Source organism: Geotrypetes seraphini, chromosome 6, assembly GCF_902459505.1.
Source record: "Geotrypetes seraphini chromosome 6, aGeoSer1.1, whole genome shotgun sequence".
Classification (NCBI taxonomy): domain Eukaryota; kingdom Metazoa; phylum Chordata; class Amphibia; order Gymnophiona; family Dermophiidae; genus Geotrypetes; species Geotrypetes seraphini.
Genome location: NC_047089.1, coordinates 136,355,224 through 136,377,716, shown reverse-complemented (window position 1 = coordinate 136,377,716; position 22,493 = coordinate 136,355,224). Strand labels below are relative to the sequence as shown.

The 22,493-nt window shown below is 40.6% G+C and overlaps 1 protein-coding gene across 11 annotated transcripts in view; it reads right to left on the bottom strand.

Moving 5' to 3' along the window:
• Positions 1 to 6,592: 6,592 nt before the first annotated feature.
• ABCC4 (ATP binding cassette subfamily C member 4) overlaps positions 6,593 to 22,493 on the bottom strand; it is a 627,262-nt gene continuing 611,361 nt past the window's right edge. For all 11 annotated transcript variants that reach the window (XR_004539971.1, XM_033950379.1, XM_033950382.1 and 8 more), the window contains 2 exons: positions 15,947 to 16,081; positions 6,593 to 7,798 (listed from right to left, as the gene is read on the bottom strand). Coding sequence is in view for 10 of the 11 variants with exons in the window: in XM_033950379.1 (XP_033806270.1) it covers positions 7,691 to 7,798; positions 15,947 to 16,081 (243 nt within the window). In the remaining variant the exon portion in view is untranslated. The remainder of the gene's footprint in view (positions 7,799 to 15,946; positions 16,082 to 22,493) is intronic.

Sequence of the window (22,493 nt, the reverse complement as noted above, 5' to 3'; positions counted from 1 at the left end):
AGTTTTACCTCATGCAAAATTGTCATTTCTTTAATAAGACATTAACTATTTTTTTTCTGAGGCCCTCTAAGTACCTACAAATCCAAAATGTGGCCCTGCAAAGGGTTTGAGTTTGAGACTGCTGCTCTAGAGGGAAGTGCCTTTCAATAGTTCCCTCTAGCTATAAGCCCCTGATGTAGCCTGGTTTTCAGTGAAGTGTGACCATGTTGCGCAAATGTTTAACTTATCTATTCTTCAATAAATTGTCTGCTATCCACATTGTGTGTGGTCTGCTTCTTGTTTATATTGATTCAAATTTGGAAGCCATGTATAGAATCTGGGGAATAGTGCTTGTGTGGTCATCATCCTATCCAGATATTTTTTTCCCCCCATTTTCATTTCTACAAAATAAAGACAAAAGCCAGTCGCAATACAATATTCAAACAACAAAAACAAACAATCTCAATAACACAGTCTTACCCACCCAATACCTACATCAACCTCTAGATCCATTTCCCCTTAATATTCTCCAAAGTCAATTCTTTATTTTCTAAATCCTATTCCTGATACTTGTCATACTATTCCTAATTATCTCATGGAAAATCTTGACAAAATCACCAGGTTTTAACTTTCCTTCAGAATTATAAATACTGGTTACTGTGGATGGACAGGCTAGATGGGCCATTTAAATGGCCTTTATCTGCCATCATGTTTCTGTCTTTCTTAATGTAATTTGGCTACTGAACTCTGAAAGTTCCCTTATTTTGGTATATACCATCTCTCCTTTGCCATCCTGTAACAGTTCAACATTACATATCTAAAATAATAAAACCCTAGAGCGCTCATGCGCTCTTGAAAATTCGTGATTCCTGGCACCGTGAGGTATGCTTCTGTGGCAGTATTCTATTTGACACCTCACGGCGCTTGCAGGGGTTGGAGGCGTGTGTGGTGGCTGAAGGCGCGCGACTGTGCTCTCTCCCTGCCCGTGTCCTCGGCAGGGAACACACCTCCCGCCCTCACTCACCGCTGCCGCCGCCACCGTTGATCCTCCTCTTCAGAGCAGCCTGTGATTGTGGCCAGCTTTAAAGAACCTCGCAGGCCGCTCTCCAACCTCAATAGCACGCTCCCTCTGATGCACGGGATCGCGTCAGAGGGAACGTGCTACCGAGTTGGAGAGCGGCCTGCTAGGTTCGCTAAAGCCGGCCACCATGATCGTAGGCTGCTTTGAAGAGGAGCAGGCCAGAAGACGCCGGGATGGAGGGAGGGTAAGAAGGGGAGCCAGGGGGAGAGGAAAAGGGAAAGGGGGCTGCTTTGGGGGGGAGGGGTGTGCTGGGGGGGAGACAGAAGGGGCCATGGATAGGGAGAGGGAAAGGGGGCTGCTTTGGAGGGGAGGTGTGCTGGGGACAGACAGCTTTGCTCTGGGAGGAGACAGAAGGGGCCATGGAGAGATAGGGAGAGGGAAAGGGGGCTGCTTTGGGGGGAGGTGTGCTGGGGACAGACAGCTTTGCTCTGAGGGGGAAGACAGAAGGGGCCCTGGAGAGACAGGGAGAGGGAAAGGGGGCTGCTTTAGGGGGAGGAGTGTGCTTGGGGCAAACAGCTTTGCTCTGGGGGGGAAGACAGAAGGGGCCATGGAGAGATAGGAAGACGGAAAGGGGGCTGCTTTGGGGGGGAGGTGTGCTGGGGACAGACAGCTTTGCTCGGGGGGGGGGGGGAGACAGAAGGATACAGACAGCGGCCAAGGAGAGATAAATAAACACAGACAGACAGACACATCTATTCTAGCACCCATTAATGTAACGGGCTTAAAGACTAGTTTTTTTTTTATAAAGAGTAAAAAGAGGTAAAAAACATATTTTGTAAATTCATTTAATAAACCTTGTGGGGAAAAGATCCATGTGGCCAGCTATCATAGTTGTTCCACTAATTCTATAAGACAGTACCAACTACATAGATATTTTCATAGAATACCAGCACATATGTGTATATATGCATACCTACATGTGTATGGGCAAGCTGTATGCTTAGGAGTATCTTATAAGATACACACAAATGCTTTATCATGTAAATGTAAGGAGGCTGCTTAGTGGGGTAGAGCAGAGCCAACAATTACGCATGAAGAGCAGCATTTAAGCACTAACATTTATAGCAGCTGTAGACTTGGGGCTCCTTTTATCAAGGCGCGCTACGGGGGTTAGTGCGTCGGACATTTCATCACGCGCTAACTCACACGGCAAGCCTAAAAACTAACGCCTCGGCAATGGAGGCGTTAGTGACTAGTGCGGCAGGCGGTTTGAACGCGCGATATTCCGCGCGTTAACCGCCTACCGCACCTTGATAAAAGGAGCCCTTGGTGTAAGATGATGTGGCTAAATGTAGGTGCATTTAGGTTGATTAGGCTAGTGTTCTATAAAAGAAACTATGGCCCAGATTGGCGCACCTAGCACCAATAATTAAAAATCAGCACCTCATAACTGACATAAATTGCACTTAATTGGATGATAGGCACCTACCAGCTTGCTCCAAGGTGCCTATCAGAAAGTAGGTGTGGTTAGGGGGTGGATCATATGTTTACTGTGGTGGATACTTTATTGAAGAACCCTCCTAGTGTGATTTGGAAGAAAATACTCTAAGATCGATTTAAAAAGTGCTTATGTTATCATATCTTTTAATACTAAGGAGCTGCATGTATACTGACTGAAATCAAATATTGAGTAAAAAAATATATATGCTAAATTTAAATACGATACAGCACAGACTAGTATACAATGTTTTCAAGTTAACTATCTGAAAACAGTGACCCTGAAAAAAGATTCATTAAACAACATTTATATATAAACAAGATTTTAAGCAAGTATTTATTCAACAACTAAAATTTGCAGCTCTATGTATACCTTTTCAATTCAAATGTCAAGAGAAATTTAACAAATATCTGATCAACTTTTGTTTGGCTATACAGTACATAAATTGTAAAGCAATCACATGCCCATTTTTGCAAATATACAATTCTGTTTATTTGTAGGAATTGTTGAAAATCCTCAAGATTACAATCAGTGTAGCATAATTAAATCCCAGTTGTTTCCAAAAAATAAATGTTTTGCATGTTTTTATGCTTATATATAAAAAATTAAAGTAGATTTAAGGACAAAATATGTTTTTATTTGCCCTACTGGGAATTTTATCACAATTTTGAAGCAAGTTGGGAAAGGGAAAATGGCTGCTTTCAAAATGATCACATTTAAATTCCTTTAAGAAAAATACATCATAAATAATTTAATCATTTCACACATTTCTATTCAGACACAGCCTGACTGAAACATTTATACAATTTTATGTTCTGAGACTGTTCTCTGAAAATATTTCACTGGCCAATCTGATAGACCAACTCTGGCCATTCAAATTGTTCAGCTCTAGGGTGGCAATTGTATAAAGTTCTTAAATTAAGGTGCCAGAAAGGGGTGCATTTAGCACCTGGTCTATAATGGCATTAGGACATACCTAACCCATTAAAAATACTAACACTAATCTGATCTGGTGTACCAAAATTTAGGCATGACCACTTCTACCACATCAATGATGGTATTCTATATGCTGTGTGTATTGCTAGGTGCTCCACCCTTTTAACCACTTGAATATTCTTCTTTCAAACATCTTACTCGGAAAGTAATATTCTTAGTCTACATGACATCTACCTGTCCACTAAGTGAACTTCAAGCACATGTATCGGGTCCATCTTATATAACATTCTACCACGATAGGGTAGTTCTTCGTGCTGATCTGAAGTTCCTCCCAAAGGTCATCTCGGAATTTCATCTGAACCAGTCCATAGTTCTTCCTGTCTTCTTTCCAAGACCACACTCTCATCCAAGTGAAGCTGCTTGCCACACATTAGACTGTAAATGTGTTTTTGATTATTACTTAGATCAGACTAAGCCTCATAGAACTTCTATTCAACTGTTCTTGTCCTTCGATCCTAATAGACTTGGAGCCCCTGTCACCAAGAGAACTATCTCCACATGGCTATCTGACTATATCTCCTTCTACTATGCTTGGGCTGGGCTGACACTGGAGGGTCATGTCACTGTATATAAAGTAAGAGCAATGAGAACTTCAGTAGCCCATCTACATTACAACCCCATTGAGGACATATGTAAAGCAGCCACTTGGTCCTCAATTCATACCTTCACATCCCACTACTGTTTGAAGAATCATTCCAGATGGAAGAGTCAGTTTGGCCAAGCAGTTCTGCAAAATGTATTCTCCATTTAGATACTAACTTCCCTCCAACCATTTTTTGATTTCGTCAAGCTCAGAATTATGATCCGGCAGCTAGGGAGTCCCACATGTGAGAATATACTGCCTTCTTGTCCTGGGATAAAGCACAGTTACTTACCTGTAACAGGTGTTATCTGAAAACAGTAGGCAGATATTCTCACAACCCTCCCACCTCCCCTAGTTGGTTTCTTACCTTCTTTACTGAATTGATGGTCCCATGAGCCGATGTTGAGTGGGAAGGCACCAGCGAATGCATGGTATGGGTAGTTTCAAGACTAAGAATTTTTTTTTTATTTGGTAATCATTTTTATTAGAAAGGGTACAACCGAAGAACAGGAACAACAAGAATTTTTTTACAGTGATGGCATCTGTACCGGGATCCATAAGAGAATATCGGCCTGCTGTCCTCAGATAACACCTGCTACGGGAAAGTGTGCTTTATCTACCAGTTCCATGCCCCCTTCCTCATTAGGCCCCTTAGAGAGTAAAGCAGCACAGTTAATGAATTGGTTTTGCACTATAGATTTTTAGTTGGAATACTAAGGAAAAAGTGTCCTTCCAAACATCCATGCCTATATCTTCTTCAAAAGTCCAAGAGCAGGGATCTCAAAGTCCCTCTTGAGGGCCGCAATCCAGTCGGGTTTTCTGGATTTCCCCAATGAATATGCATTGAAAGCAATCCATGCACATAGAGCTCATGTATATTCATTGAGGAAATCCCAAAAACCCAACTGGATTGCGGCCCTCAAGGAGGGACTTTGAGACCCCTGTCCTAGAGTATGTAGTCTATAGTTACACATAAGACATTCTTCATATTTATGTGACACCAGAAGGGATAAGCTATCTCCAGCTATTGTTTATAAATAAACTTGTTTTGCCCTTGCAGTTTCCCACACTGACAGGGTCTGAATCAGAACCAGAGCTAAGATCTGGTGACACAAGCCTTTATTTGCAAGTTCATGGGATCTTTTCCCTATTTCATATTTCATCTAAGTTCCCTCAGCCCACTCACTGCAATGATAATTCTCAGCTAGAGGCCACATTTCACACTCCCCTCTGAAAATGGGCAATTGTGAGCCCTAACTCCAACCACTGGATGTCACTGTTGTACAATGGTCAGGCTTCTCTCTCTCTTTCCTGTTCTGCTGCTCCCATCTAGTAACTGTTGTCACAGAATCTTCAGCTTAGCAAAGTCCTACCCAGAAATCAAATCCAGATCCTCCATATTGAACTGCAACAGAGACTGAGCCAATCGCATATAAAAAAGCTTTTGAGTTCAGTCACATTGCATATTCTTGTAGTTATCTTTTCAAATCTTTTATTTTCTTTTTACACTTCATCATTTGGGTTTCAGGAAGAATATCTAAATGTTCACATCTATCTGAAATGAAAAACATGATCAAAAAACTGGTAAAGAGCATAAGATTCAAAACTAAGTGCCTTTTAACATTTGTCACAATACCAAAATGTTAATCTTGAGTTGCTCAATGCTGCTTTCACACCTATTTGATGTTACTTATAACTGCTTGGTTAAAAAAATCCTGAAATGATATGGAATCACCCAACCTCTTATTAAAACATGAATATTTTGTAGATCTCTGAGTCATCCATGCAAACTCTTCAGTATGTGAAAGGCTTTGTTCACTATATACAGACACATAAAACAAAATCAAATTTACTGCCCTTTCCTTAAAAAAAAATCATGGCAATGAAAATTTTAGAAATATTATTTGTCCGCGTTGTTTAAGAACATACATCAGCCAGACAACATTGTAAAAGAGCCCTCTGACTTGGTTAAGATTTTTAACAGAAATTTCAATTTCAGTGGCTGCTCTGTATTATTTCAAAGCTGCAGTAAGCACTAACATGATTAACCCTTTCAGGACCAAGGGACATATTTGTCCCATAACTTTAAAATCCTATCAATTTTGATTGGGATAGTCTACAGTTCTAAATTTGATATGTACGGATTCCATATGATACTGCCTTTATGTAAACAAACTGGTTCCGACATTCATTCATTAGCGTCGTTGCCAGATTGACGAGAAGATTCACTTGCCACACTGTCCATAAGCCAGAAGTTTGATTTTTTTAAAAAAAAATAATGATATTTCACAAAAAAAATCAATTTTTAGGCATCTGCAAGCCCTTTTTACCATAAAAATGTCGTCAAAACCACAAAAATTGGCTAAGGTAACTGCAGCAAAAAATGGCTTACCACAGGGCACACTATGGGCTCCTTTTACAAAGGCTCGCTAGCGGTTTTAGCACGCGCTAAAATGCCATGTGTGCTAGCCGCTACCGCCTCCTTTAAAGCAGGTGGTAATTTTTCAGCTAGCGTGCGCTATAGTGCACGCTAATCTTGTTGCGTGCGCTAAAAACGCTAGTGCACCTTAGTAAAAGGAGCCCTAAGGTATTCTGTGGTAATGTTTGGATATATATATATATATGCTATCCAGGCGCTGAAAAATAAAATTGATTTTTTATTTTTAGCATTGGGGCAGGTCTGGGGGCAGAGAGTGGGTTTGTTCTGCGTGTGGGCACTGCTGTGCATTAACTGATTAGCGTAGGTTTAGCACGCGATTCCCTAGAGCCCAAAAAACAGGTAATGTTAGGAGCTCACGTGCTAATGGGAAAATTAGCTAGTGGCCATGAATATGGAAAATAGAAAGATCAGCCATTTTATTTCAACGGTAAAAATGGCCATAGCACATAGATATAACTCATGTAAGGATGCACAAAGGCCACTTTCTACTGCAGTTTGGAAAAGAGTTCCTAGGTTTGCTCTTATTTCTTAATGCCCCCTGTAAAAAGATTTATACATGGACAATAATATACATTCAGACACTGACAGCTTTTCATTAGACACAGATCAGTTCATATACGTGATGGAAACAGTTGGGCAGAGTCCTAGCTGCTACAGATAACAGGGTACTGAGCTAGGCCTACCATGATCCACTGAGCCCGGGACTGGGTGCTGGGGTGGGAGTTTCAGAAGACAGTTGGAGCTGCTGCTGTTCACATTTTAGAACTGCAGGCTTTATATTATTTGTGCTTTATCTGGAAAATCTTAAAAGATGTTGGAAATACACTGTTTGTGGCACATGCATACAAAACAAAGTCTACTATACAGTAGATATCTATTAAAATCCTTCTATAAGAAACTAAGGCATGCCATATAACACTTCCTAAAATGAAATAGCGTTTCATTTTTCTCTCATTAAGATTCTTTTAAAATAAAAATTAAACTCAAACATTTTAAAAACAACTGGCAAATAAAAAATTACAATTGGATTTTTCTCCACGAGTGAAATTTGCACAGAAGAAAAATTATACTATACAATGTTTTTTCTATATTAAGAAAATATAACCCAGTCGTATACTGCAACAAACCATCAAAATGCTGGTAGATCTTGTTTGCTTTTCTTCCCTTTTGGAATCATAGTGCAGTCTCAAAAATAATATATGGTGTGGAAATGTCTTTTGAAGTGTCTGTACCAAGCTGATTGTTAGAAACAACTTCTGGGTAATTCTTCCGAAAATATAGCTAGAGAGGGAAAAATAAAAAAGATTAGCATATTTTATGTTAATTAACTGAAACATGTAATAAAGGATTCTAACATATAAAATGCATGGCTAAAGGCTAATCCTGTAACAGGGTTTATAGGATAAGAGGGTATACAGGTGCCTATGTCCAGTGGCGAAAAGCTAGCAGGAGGCCTGACCTCCTTACACTGGACTCAGGCCCCCTCCAAAATTGTGGTAGCCAATATATAGTTGGCAGGGGTGCTCAAGACCCGCCAGTCAAAGTTTCACTGCCGGAGTCCTTCTCTTGTTGCCTGAGCAGCAGGAAGTCGTAAGGGTGCTCTAGCCACCGATGCCAGCACTTCCGCACATGCTCAGTTCATATATTTGCTGGCGTCAGAGGCTGGAGTAGCCTGCTTGCTTCCCTTCTCAGAAAGCATGTGCAGGGTTCCAGTGGTGACAACAGAGAGAAGGCAGATTCAGAAATGCTTGGCCCCTTCAATTCGCCCCTGGGCATCCCCTAACATCAACCTCTGGCTACACCCCTGCCTGTTTCATGCTCATTCTGTTTAGCACAATAAAGACAACTACTTTTTTTCATAGAATACTAGTGCAAATGGCACAATCACTTACACCAGTTACTAGCCCTATGGCTGGTGTAAATGCTTGTCTTGTGTACTTTTAGATGCTACTTATATGCATAAATGGCTGTAATATTGCCATTTATATACTTCTCTGCTACCCAAAACTAGGTGGGGCTCTTCACAATATTATCCTTTAAGGAACATTTCTATAACTCATATTTAAGACAGACACATAGACAATGGGAGTGAATGGAAGTTTGCCTCAGAAAACAGATACACTAGATCTTGCCAGGTGAACTGATTTTACTGAAATGAAGCTCACTTCTTTTGAGACCTTGCATGCTTGCTCCTTCTATCTTCACCCTGAGGCCTGTCTGAGCCTATAGGCCAGAGGATCTGCTCTAGTCCTGATAGTGCAAGTTGATCTAAGTTATCACTACAATTGAAGTGATAACTGAAATCATTTTACTGGCTCGAAACACGGAGATAAATTAAAAACAGGGTGACAAAGAAACTGAGAAATCTAGCGTCAGTGTAAGGGTTTCTCATTTTCTCACATAAAATGAGCACAATGGATTTGGATGTTACTGTAAGGTTGTAATCCCCATATTTCACAAACTGTGATTGACAAGCATTGAAACTCCAAAGTATATGTATGAAATGTCCCGGTGTTTAATTTGTGCTGCAAAGCCTTTATAGGGCTCATAGAAATGCGATCTGTGGATAGCGCACCAAAATAATGAAAGAAGTAAAAGCTTGAACAATGGCTCCACCACGCAACTTCTCACAAATGTAAGATGATACCAAATAGGAGAGTTCTGTGCCTATGCCTTTGAATTCCTGAATTCTACCAATTTCTAGCTGCACCAGACAAGATACAGCTTTCCTGATAAGTGTATAATCAGAATATAAAAAGAAATGAATTACTGTCAAGTTTCACTTTTCCACAATTGCTAGTTGTTAGGACCTGTATCGTATCTCCATTCCTTGACAGATGTGCATAACAAAATGAAAAAATGTTAAGACTTGTGCACCCTTATCTGGAAATATGCTTGGGTGAATAAAAAAGAACATCAAACGGAGTCATTATATTAAAAAAAAAAAAAAAGATAAACACAAAAAGTTTTGTTTGTGTGTGTGTGTTTTTATAAAGTGGAAAAAAATTTATTCTCTTTTCAACACTGACACATGACAGGAACTAGATCTTAAAAAAAAAAATCACACTTTCCTGAATATGCTCTAATATACTTTTATAATATATAATATGGGGGCACAGTCAGACTGTGATGTCTGATTATGTACTTTTCATTTATGAATGAATATTTGTGAAGACACATTTTCAAGCTTCTGTGACAAGCTTTTTATGTAGTTGAGGGAGATAATGAAATAAAGTTATTTTCTTCTAATATTTTATGTATTTTACTTTGTAAACCACCTTGGTCTGAGAAAGCTGAGCAGTATATCAAGCTTTTTTTTTTTTTTTCATAAACAAACATAAAGCTACAATGTAAAAAGAAGCTGAAGAAGATTAAAAACATAAGAGTTGCTATATTGGGACAGACTAAAGGTCCATCAAGCCCAGTATCCTATTTCTAACAGTGGCCATTCTAGGTCACAAGTACCTGGTAAGATATCAAAAGAGTAAGACAGATTTTTTGCTGCTTATCTTAGAAATAAGCAGTGGATTTTCCCAAGTACATCTTCATAATGGCTTATGGACTTTCCTTTAGGAAATTAGCCAAGCCTTTTTTAAACCCTGCTAAGCTAGCCCCTCCTCCCTCTCCCCCAATCAGGACCTCAATTGGAAGAACATGATAGGATATAAATAGACCAAGGGCTGAAGCCCAGAAAACTAGACTGAGGAAGATAATACTTGAAAGATAAAATAAAACACAATACAGATACATAGTAACATACATATTAGATGACGGCAGATAAAGACTCGAATAGTCCATTCAGTCTGCCCAAAAAGAAGAAGCAAAAAGTGTTGGGAGACAGTACTGAACCCAGGGGAATGCCACTAAAGCAGGGCATGGCATCAGATCTAACTAGATCTAGACTAGTTAGATTTACTACAGAAGTCAGACTTACCAGCCTGTAGTTCCCTACATAAGAACATAAGAACATAAGCAATGCCTCTGCCGGGTCAGACCCGAGGTCCATCGTGCCCAGCAGTCCGCTCACGCGGCGGCCCAACAGGTCCAGGACCTGTGCAGTAATCCTCTATCTATACCCCTCTATCCCCTTTTCCAACAGGAAATTGTCCAATCCTTTCTTAATCCTACCTCTTCCTTACTTCCATTCAGTGGTGTAAATGTATAAAGACAACTAGTCTTTAAGCCCATTACATTAACGGGTGCTAGAATAGATGTGTCTGTCTGTCTTTCTGTCTCTCTCTCTCCTTGGCCGCTCTCTGTCTGTCTTTCTGTGTCTCTCCTTGACCACTATCTGTGTGTCTTTCTGTCTCTCTCTTTTCTTGGCCGCTGTCTGTCTGTCTTTCTGTCTCCCTCGGTCGTTTTCTGTGTGTCTGTCTTTCTGTCTCTTTTTCTCTCTCCTTGGCTGCTGTCTGTCTGTCTTTCTGTCTCTGTCTGTGTGTCTTTCTGTCTCTCTCTCCTTGGCTGCTGTCTGTCTGTCTTTCTGTCTCTTTCTCTCCTTGGCCACTGTCTGTGTGTCTGTCTCTCTCTCTCATTTGCCGCTGGCTGTCTTTCTCTCTCTCTCCTTGGCCGCTGTCTGTCTGTCTTTCTGTCTCTCTCTCTCTCTCCTTGGCTGTGTCTGTGTGTCTTTCTGCCTCTATCTCCTTGGCCGCTGTCTGTCTTTCTGTCTCTTTTTCTCTCTCCTTGGCTGCTGTCCGTATGTCTGTGTGTCTTTCTGTCTCTGTCTCTCTCTCCTTGGCTGCTGTCTGTCTATCTTTCTGTCTCTCTCCTTGGCCACTGTCTGTCTTTCTGTCTCTCTCTCCTTGGCTGCTGTCTGTGTATCTGTCTATCTCTTTCCCTCCTTCCTGTTCCCCGCCTACGCCCTGCTCTCCTTCCTTTGGCCGCCCCCCACCCCACCCCCTTTCTCTGCGGTAGCGCCACCAGCCTCCAGCGCCATGGCAGTGAATAAACAAATCCTCATCCTCGACCCGCCCAATGAACTGAAATTCAGAGGTAAGGAGTGATGATTTGCCACCGGGGGGGGGGGGGCAGAGAGCACGGCTCCTGCGAGCTGCAACGTTGCTCTGACCCAGAGGGGAGAGTGGAGGCAAAGGAGAAGACCGTGTGACCAGGGAGCGGCAGTGGTTGTGGCCTTCCCTCCCCTAGCTCCGTAGTTTGGTTGCCGCCCCCTCCTCTCCTCGATGTCAGTTCCGAACGTATCCACGCACCCGCACCGCACTCTTTAACATTCTGCCAGCTACGGATCACGGAACACGCAGGTAGGAGTGCATATGCGCGCTTAGGGTTTTATTATTCATGACATTTAGTTGAATAGGCCAAACTCCTTAGGAGGTGTGTAAATATTGTGTACTTAGCTACAACAGTAAACCTAATATTAGATGTGGAGATAGGTAGGACGATTGATTTGGTATGAACATATACATATAAGTAGGACAATCGATGTGCCGGTAACATCAGTAGGATGATTGCTTGATTATGCCAAGTTTCCAAGTTTATTAAATAGTTTGATTAATCGCCTAATCTACATTCTAGGCGATGTACAAAATAGTACAAATGTTTAAAAACATAGAAAATTACATAAACAAACAATATTTTGAAAATAAACCACAACCAAAATAAAATATTAATTTCTAAATACGATATGGGAACAATAGGAAAGTTCTTTAATGGTTACAATCTATATCAAATTCAAAATACAAAGGTAAAAACATTAGGTGGGAAGAGGGACTTAAAAATAAAGCAATAATAAGTAAAAGGGATCATTTATTCGCTAAAAGCATCGATAAAAAGGAAACTTTTAAGTTGAGTCTTGAATTTGTCTAGGTTCTTTTCTTTTCTTAAATAAAGTGGGAGATCATTCCAAGACTGGGGAGCAGTCACTGAGAAAATAGTGAGGCGTCTCGTATTGTTGACTCTTAATGAGGGAATGGCCAATAAATGTTGGTCCTGAGATCTCAATGTTCTTGAAGTAGTGTATGGAATTAAAACTTTAAAGATAAAAGCGAGGGTTTGGAATATTAAAGTTTTAAAAGTTTGTAAGCAAATTTTATATAAAATGCGGTGTGCAATAGGGAGCCAATGTGATTCCTTAAGTAAAGGTGTGACGTGGTCAAATTTTTTTGCTTTGTGAATAATTTTAATAGCGGCGTTCTGAACTATTTGAAGATGTCGGATTTCTTTTTGTGACAAGCCTTTGAATAAGGCATTGCAGTAATCAAGTTTGGAAATGACTAACGAATGTATTAGAATATTGAGAGATTTTGCGCATAAAAATTTGGCAACAGAACGAATTTGGCGTAGTCTGAAAAAAGTAGATTTGACCACATTACTTATGTGGTCGTGGTATGATCATCTATTGTCAAATGTTATACCTAAGATCCTAATGTTTTGATGTATCTGTAGTGGAGTGCCTTTAATAGAAATTGGAGTAGGCAATGTGCAGCAGTCCTTCCATGGAGAGAGCATCAGGTTGGTTTTTTGAATATTTAAAGATAGTTTGTTAGATCCAATCATTGGTGAATTTGATCCAGTTTGTTGTTTATTGCTACTATTTCCTGTGTATTATTGGGATCGATTGGATGTAATAATTGTATATCATCGGCATAGGCGAATACCGAGAAACCAATGGATTGACATAAAGTCATAAGTGGAGCGAGAAAGATATTAAATAAAATTGGTGAAAGTATTGAACCTTGAGGGATGCCATAGGGTAATGAGAAACTGTTAGAATTAGTATTATTAAAGGAGACAATAGAGGAACGGTTTTCAAAGTAAGATTTGAACCAGCACAGGACTTGGTCAGTCACACCAATGGACTGAAGCCTATGTATTAAAAGAGTATGGTCAATGGTATCAAATGCTGGTATTAATGATTCTGTATTGTAACACCTTTTACAGAAGCTCATGCAAACCGCTTTGAATTGACATTGAATTGAATTGAAATATTTTCCCCACTCTAACTCCATCTCAGGTATATAAACCAAATCATCCCCAGGTGATCTGACACCCTTCCCACTCCTGCAATATTGCCCTATGGTCAGCTCAGATGCTTCAGATAGGCTTAGATATCAGCTCCACTCTCTCCCACCATAACGATGTTTTAAAGAAGAAAAACAACCATAAAGTGGCATAAATGGGCAGATGGAGGTTTTTGTTGTCAAACCCTCCCAATTCGCTATTTTCAAAACCTATTTTCTAGATGGATTTCTACGGTGGTTGTCTGCAGTACGTCTAAATTTGAAAGAGGCATATCGGAGGCATGGCATGGCTGGGCTTATGATTTGGATAGTTTTATTTACAATAAATTGAACATTTTAGATAACGCCCAGAGCACAATTTGGACGTTTGGGGCTAGACCTGTTTTAACAATGAATAAGTGCCAAAAAGGTGCCCAAATTGACCAGATAATGAAAACATGACTCCCTACACTCCTCCAGTGATCATTGACCCCTTCACACCCCACAAAGATGTGCATGAAAAGGTACATACCTGCCTGCATGATAGCTCGGATGTTATAGCCAGTTCTAATATAGCAGCAAGCAGATTCTTGGAGTAGCCTAGTAGACGGTGTAGTCAACCATAGAGATGGGGATTCAGACCCATACCCAACTCTAATTATTACACTTATGTAGTGCACTATGTGGAGCCTTCCAAATCCCACTATACCTACATATAGGTGACAGCTGCAGGCAGGGCAGGATTAACCAACAGGCCAAGTAGTCACGTGCCTAGGGCCCAAAATGGTCAGGGGGGCCTGATGACAGAGGGCATGAACATTGTTTTTTGCTAACGGCGATGGACCCCTCTAGCATCGATTGGCAACACGGGCCTCCCCCCCCAATCAGCAATGCGGGCCCCATCCTGTTTGGCAATGTACCCCCCTCATTGATGGAAAGTAAGACAAGCAATCAACGTGGGTAAGAAAGGCAATGGGAACTGTAATTGTGCAAGTGGTGCTGCTTGCCCAAAGCTTCCCTCTGACACAGCTTCCTGTTTCCGCCTAGGCGCATGGTGGGGTGGAACGGGGCAGGGGGCCCAGTGTACTTGTGTGCCTAGGGGCACTCGACAAATTAATCCTGCCCTGGCTGCAGGATAAGGGCTATTGTTGATGTGGTGTACAGTTGGGTCAATTAGCTTTGGGTGGGCTTTAGAGGGCTCACCATAAGGGGTTAAGATGAGATGAGTACCTGGGCCTTTTTACGTAAAGTTCACTACAGTACCCTTAAAGTGCCCCACTGCTCTGTTGGGACGTCAGTATGACCAATCTACTAAAACTTCTGGCCCGTACTACATTCCAATGGCTTGTTTTGTGCGTTTTTCATCTGGACATGTTTTTTTCAAAAATGGTTCATAAAGATAGATGCACCGAGGACAAGCACATCTGAGAAATGGCAGTTTTCAAAATAAAATTATAGATTTTTTTTTTCCATGTTTGCTACTGGATTTTTGTGAGTGTCCCGCAAAATGTCTGAACTCAGATTTGGACGTCATATCGAAAATTCCCCTCAAAGTGTCTCCCAAGATATCTACTGCATAGGTCTACCAAATATGAAACATTATTGCATTCCCTCTTATATATGTTCAACATTATATATAAAGTATTACACACATACAATATTCAAATTGAGCTAATCAGCTGGAAATAGCTGCTGACTAGTTAACATGCTCAGTCACAGCTTTCCAGTCATTTTCAGCAGCACTTAACCAGTCATCCTCACTGAATATTACTGGATAGCACCAAATTTAAAGCCAGCTATGGCGGGAGTATTCCAGGAGTAGAGTCTGGTTAGGCCCCGATATTCAGATTTAATTGGTCAGATTTAGCACATAAATAGGACCTCATAAATAATTGTCCTGTTTTTTTGCACTAACCCATGGCTGGCTAGGTCTGAATATTAACTTAACTGGGTCATGCGCTAGACCAGGGATATCAAAGTCCCTCCTTGAGGGCCGCAATCCAGTCGGGTTTTCAGGATTTCCCCAATGAATATGCATTGAAAGCAGTGCATGTACATACATCTCATGCATATTCATTGGGGAAATCCTGAAAACCCGACTGTATTGCGGCCCTCAAGGAGGGACTTCGAGATCCCTGCGCTAGACAGATTTTTTTTTAAAAAGCCTGAAATTCAATATCAAAGCCCACAAAGGGCCTGGCATGGAATTTCTGGTTTGATCACCAGTAATGGACACAACAACACTGTCCACCATCAGCTGAATATCGACCGGCTAACCTTTGGAAACTAATCAACTATTTTACCCACTTTAGGAAGCAGTCAAAAGACCTGGGCCTTGGCTAGTTGGGATTCAAAACCTGATTAAGTGCTGCTACTGTATATTTTTCTCCAAGTAAACATCTGAATTAAAATGCAGTGCTGTTAGACGTGAACGACTGAAACAACCTTAATTATACGTCTTTATATAAATGCCTACCTGCTTTGCTGTTTCCATTAAGGAGGCTGCTTCAGCCATGCCCACTTGTTGCACCATCTTGTAAAACAGACTCTCTTTATTCTGCAGTAAAATGTATGGCTCATCATATTCTTTTATCCTTCCTGCATCCAAAACCTGTTAAAACAGCCCACATGAACCAATTACAAGAAAGCATTTTGCAGCAAGACATCGTAAAGCCTCATACTGCATTTAAAATAGGCTGAAGACTGGCTGTTCTCGCCTTGAAATTAGGTTTTGATGTGGTTTTGTATAAAATTTAAAATCGATTGTGTACTTTCCAGGGACTGAAACATGAGCATTCTAGTAGATCAAAATATGTGTTTGCTGTACGGATGACAATCTGATGATGCAGATAAAACCACCACACATGCTGAACAAATGTTTAGAAAGTTTAAACAATTGGCCAGCAACGTTTCTTAAGAAAAGATGATTTTTCTGTAGACAAACTTACTAGCAAGAAAAAAGAAAATTCTTAATGATAATTTAATGGATGAGTTTATATATACTCGTATAAAGTTAGACTGCATCAAAGAAAAAGAAGTGAACAGAATCTGTTAGGATTAATATATATACTAACTGATCTTGACCAGAGATAAGGAAAGTATTGTTAGACATTAAATCACTTTTTTGTAGCGCTGCCTAAATGAGGTTAGTCTATAACAGTAGTTTTCAACCCTGTACTGGAGGACTATCAGCCAGTCGGGTTTTTGGGATAACCCTAATGAATATGCATGAAAGAGATTTGCATATAATGGAGGTGACAGGCATGCAAATCTGCTCCATGCATATTCATTAGGGCTATCCTGAAAACCTGATTGGCAGGTGGTCCTCCAGGACAGGGTTGGGAACCACTGGTCTATAATGAACAAGTCAAAATCATTTTTCCCACGTAATCTGTCCTTAACACAGTAAACTCCCTCCTCCCCACCCCACCCCCCGTTTTACAAAACCGTAGCATGTCCTTTAGCACTGGCTGCAGCAGTAACAGCTCCGACGCTCATAGGAATTCTGTGAGCGTCAGAGCTGTTACCACTATGGCTGGCACTAAAAATCATGCTATGGTTTTGTAAAGGGGATGGGGTAAATGAACTGAAATTTTGGAAGAGTCTTTATGAAGCAGACATTAGCACACGATATCTTCTTGTCAAATATTAGCTGCCAAAAAAAGCCCTAACGAGTTCTATCTCCTGATGCAGTTACTTTTTTCACTGGTGGCATCAAGGCAGGATTAATTCATTGAAGGGCCCCTAGGCACACAAGTCCACTGGGCCCTCTGTCACACCCACTATGCTCCATGGTAGACAGTGGGAAAGAAACAAACGCTGGATATGGCAGTGAAAGGTAGAAAAAAATAATTTTATTTTCTATTTTGTGATTACAATATGTCAGATTTGAAATGTGTATCCTGCCAGAGCTGGTGTTAGACAGCACGTGTGAGCTAGGACCTATCAGAGAGAGGAAAAGTCTTTTTTGTTTATTTTGTTTACAGCACAGCGCAGGCATGGGGTTGGAGAGGGAAAAAGGGGGAGGGGTGGGTGGAAAGGTTATAAAATAAACTCGCCAGAACGTTTAAAAAAACCCAAAACACTTATTTGGGCAGGAAAATCGAATTGAATCAAAAAATTCAATAGTATATACTGTATATGTTCTCTATGCATCATTCTATAGGGTAGTGTGGAAGTGTTATAGTGCACAACTGCAAAGGGATGTGGGCATGTCTCAAATATATAGAATACTATTAAGTTATGCTCTTTACATGTGCACATAGGTGCGCTCATTTCTGCTTGCCATCATCCTATCATATGGTTGTGCCTTAATTTAGGTGCACCAAATCAGGTTTATGCTAATACCCTATAACTGCATTAAAGCACACCACTACTGCTGCTGCTGCTACTACTACTACTACTATTTATCATTTCTATAGCGCTGAAAAGCGTATGCAGCTCTGTACAATCAACACGCAATAGGTGGTTCATGTTCAGAAGAGCTTACAATCTAATTGGACAGACACAGGACATATAGGGGTTGGGGAGTTTCTTGCAAAGATAACATTATGGTGAGTGGGAATTAGGAGTTGAAGGCAGCTTTGAAAAAATAGGCTTTTCGCTTGGATTTGAATACTTCCATTATAGAATAGGTGCTCCGCATATGGCATCAGTGTACCTAACTGGAGGCACCAAGTTATAGAACCGCCTACTTAGTTTGTACCTGAGGCAATGGAGGGTTAAGTGATTTTCCCAAGATCGCTAGGAGCAACAGTGGAATTTGAACTGGGTTTCCCTGGTGTTTCAACTGAATTTTCCTCAACTTTACTGGTATTAACACAATGCTGCAATTATGTCCATTGATAAAATAAATTTTTTTTGTGGTAAGCAAATCCTTGATGCAACACTCCAGAAAAGGTTTAACTTTACTCTGGTATAAAAGTTGCTTATAGACCAGATGCTATATCTTTGCCAATTTTTCTAACTGATCAAAAAATCTTCAATTTTTAATTGGGCATCACTCCAGAAGAGCATCTTGTTAGACCAGCTGTCCTGCAATGAAATGCAGCTTCTAGTTTCCGAAATGCATCTCTGCCAACAGCACCAACTCATCTTTTCAATCTGAGAGAAGTCACATATTTGAAACTAGTGCAATGGGATACAGCACCAATATAGCCGTTTCCAGTTGTAACCAAACAAGCCGAGTCTTTATTTCCTCATTCTAAGACTTGTAGCTACCTTGTCTTAGCAAAAAAACAAACAAAAAACAGGGTGACATAATGAAATAGTAAGGAGGGGTAAATTTTCCAGATCTTCATAGAATTTACCCCCTCCTTATTTTTAATGTTTCATTTTGTGTGATGCAATTTTAGGTGTTGCTTTTCTTCTGTAACAATTTGGAAAGAAATGGAAGGTGGCACATCGAAAATATATAAATTAGAAGCAATAATTGTTTTAAATACTTCTAACCTGCCCCACCAAGACAGATAAAAGGGGAAGTACCCGAGAGGTAAATTCTTTACTACGGTAAGAATTTTCTTCACATTTTTATCTACCATTAGCACCTAAGTAAGATAAAAGCCGATAAAAAGAGTTTCGGCTGAAACCAAAACTGCCACCGAAACTAATTACTTTTGGCCAAAACTGCAGCCAAAGGTTATCGCCTGATTTCGACCAAAACTGAAACAAAAAACTACAGCTTGATTGTGTGAATGCAAACCAATGAGATTCACTAGAGATTGTCAGAACATGCTGTAGGTAGCCCTCTGCTAAACCCAGAGGAGATTATTCCCAGGAACTGCAAGCACGGGATGATAACTTGGAGAGGACCCTTGTGAGAACACATAAAAAAAATCATTATTACTAGATTTTTATACTTACCCAATTGTGCATAAATAACAAGAGATAGTAGTATAGAGAGAGATATTTCCTGTTTGTATTTAATTAAAGGGCAGGCATGATATAGACTAGTGGGAGTGTGTGGTGTAGTGATTAAAGCATGGAATAAAACAGGGGAAACAAAACCACAAATTCAAATATGCAAGAACAGAGTGGAATTGTCCTAATCAGAATGATGTGCACAAATAGAGTGTCCTTCAACTCATCTGATGGATCAAATGTCTTTATTCGTCCAATAACCCAATAATTCATCCAATGGCTCAATGACTCGACATGTATATGTTTCGGCCAAGCAGGCCTGCCTCAGGAGTCTCTTCGACTAGTTACTGCTTTAATAAAAAGCAATAGCTTGTGTGCGAGAAACCATTTCAGTTATTCAAGCAGCAGGAAAGCCCAGGTGCTGGCTCCATTCCCCAACCTCAGTGTCGGTGAAGCACCTCATTATAATGCCTCACCGACGCTGAAGTTAGGGAACGGAGTCAGCACCTGGGCTTTCCTACTGCTTGAATAAAGAATACAATGGCCCTGTGCAAAAACACTAATCCATGAGGCAGGAAGACAGGACAAAAAAAGTCTCTTCAGAGAATCATGCAGCAAGATGGGAACAGACATGCCTAATCAGCTCTGTGGAAACTAAAGAACAGAGGGTCCCATGTGAAGTGGTTGGGTGAGAAGGCACCCAGGAATGTGCAGTGTGGTGCTGTCAGCCAATCGTTTCTTTTTTGAGGAATGCTGGGTAGTACGTGCACATGGGCTTTGTTGGTGATGTCATCCATTCCTGGTAATTTCTCCATCCTGCTTATCCTCACAGAATTACATAGACCAGAGCCTGAGTGATGCCATTCTCTTTTTGAGCTTGCTTGTTTTGGTCTGTTTTCTCCAGGGCCTTATACTGTATATATGTTACAAAGTCTTTGCTGTTCATTGAGTGAGCCTTTTGTAAAACACACTGTAAATTATGAATGCCTGGACACTATACTATTTATACAAAATTGGGCTTAATATACTAAGTGGTGATAAAACTCTCTTTATTCTCCAAACTAGAATATTTGCTCTAAGCTCGGACTGTGTTGCAAATTATCTTCATACTTTATAGATTGATGTGGGGGTAGATTTTAAACAGGTCATGTAGAGGGGAATTCAAATGTCCAACTAAGGAAATATGGAATTCCTATACTATTTTACAAAAGGATCTGCCAAATATTAAGCCATTTGTATAACAGGAGCAGAATTGCACGTCCAAGTCCCTCCAATTGCAGAGGAAGCAGCAATTTTAGAAAGCTGGACATGGAGAACAGAAATATATTTTTCCCCTCCACAAACATATGGCTGCAGCTTTCTAAAATTGCTGTTCCCTCTGTAAAGAATTCCAATTCTAGCTTCTATAGCCTCCCTAATAGGTGGCCCCCATCCCAATATAAGTGTTCCCTGAAAGCACACCTAGCTCTCCCAGCAGCAATACTGACCCTGACTAAACCCTCTAATAACATAGCCCCCCCAAAATAGTATCCAAACTCTTGGCAGCATAGGCATCTCTCCCCCCAAAGCATCTAAATCCCTAGCAGCATAGGCACTCTCCTGGAGCCCTCTTCCATTGCAGTATGCTGCAAGAACCCCCTCCTTCCCAGGCAACATGGCCCTCAGTTATGGCTCTTGGTGTTCTGCTGCACAGGGGGTTGGGAGGGAGGGATAGAAAGATACTGCATAAGGGAATGGGTGAGTGGGGAGGAAAGATGCTGCACATGGGGGGGGGGGAACGAAAGAGGAAGAATTGGGGTGAAGGAGAGGAAGGGAGAGATGATTCCTACTGTATCTTGCATCTTCGCTGAAATGCCTCAGTTCTCTTGCTGTGAACCACCCGGATCTTCTGGTTGGGCGGTATATAAGAAATAAAATTATTATTATTATTATTGTTGAACATGAAAAATAATTTGACATCCCTTGAAAAAAGCCCTAATGCATTTTTTGGACCCAAAATTAAAATGACACTGCCTTATTTTCAGGGAAACATGATATTTTCATGAATGGTTGTTATTTATCTATGGTAAATAACTGAAATGTATTCTTCTCTTGACCAAAGTTATAGCAAAACTAAGAAACAATACCTTTCATTCCATTACACTGAGCTGACATCACAATTTGCTCATTATGTTTCCTACATTCAATGACACCAGAATGAAAATAACTGCATCCCCTATGAATAAAACATGAGCTAAATTTTTGGAAATCCCTTTTTAGGCCAACTCCTACTCTGAACCACACAATACATGACTGGCTTTATTAATACACGCATGACCATGATTTGATTTCCCAGTATACAGTCATACTCCTAACACCACCAACATTTAGAAATGAGCAAACTGTCTACGCTTCAATCGCCACACACTGTCGCACCTAAATATTCTTGAAACATATGATCCAACTTCATAGGCATCAGTGATTTACAAGAAATATAAGAACATCAGAATAGCCTTAATGGGACAAACCAATGGTCCATCTAACCCAGGGGTCTCAAAGTCTCTCCTCAAGGGCCGCAATCCAGTCGGGTTTTCAGGATTTCCCCAATGAATATGCATGATATCTATTTGCATGCACTGCTTTCATTGTATGCTAATAGATCTCATGCATATTCATTGGGGAAATCCTGAAAACCCGACTGCATTCCGGCCATCGAGGAGGGACTTTAAGACCCCTGATCCAACTCAATATCCCATCTTCACAGAGGCCAATTCAAGTCAAAAGTACCTGGCAAAAACCCAAATAGTAGAAACGTTCCATGCCACCGATCAAGGACTTTTCCTCCAGGAACCTATCCAAACTTTTCTTTTAAATCAGCCTCATTAACTGCTCTTACCACATCCTCTGGCAATGTGTCCCAGAGCTTAACTATTCTTGGAGTGAAAAACTATTTCCTCCTATTGGTTTTAAATGTATTACTCTGTAACTTCATCAAGTGTTCCTTAGTCTTTGTAAATCTTGATGTAATAAAAAATCTATCCACTTGTACCCGTTCTACACCACTCAGGATTTTGTAGACTTCAATCATATCTCCACTCAGCTGTCTCTTTTCCAAGCTGAAAAGCCCTAACCACTTCAGTCTTTTCTCATACAAGAGGAGTTCCATCCCCTTTGTCATTTTGGTT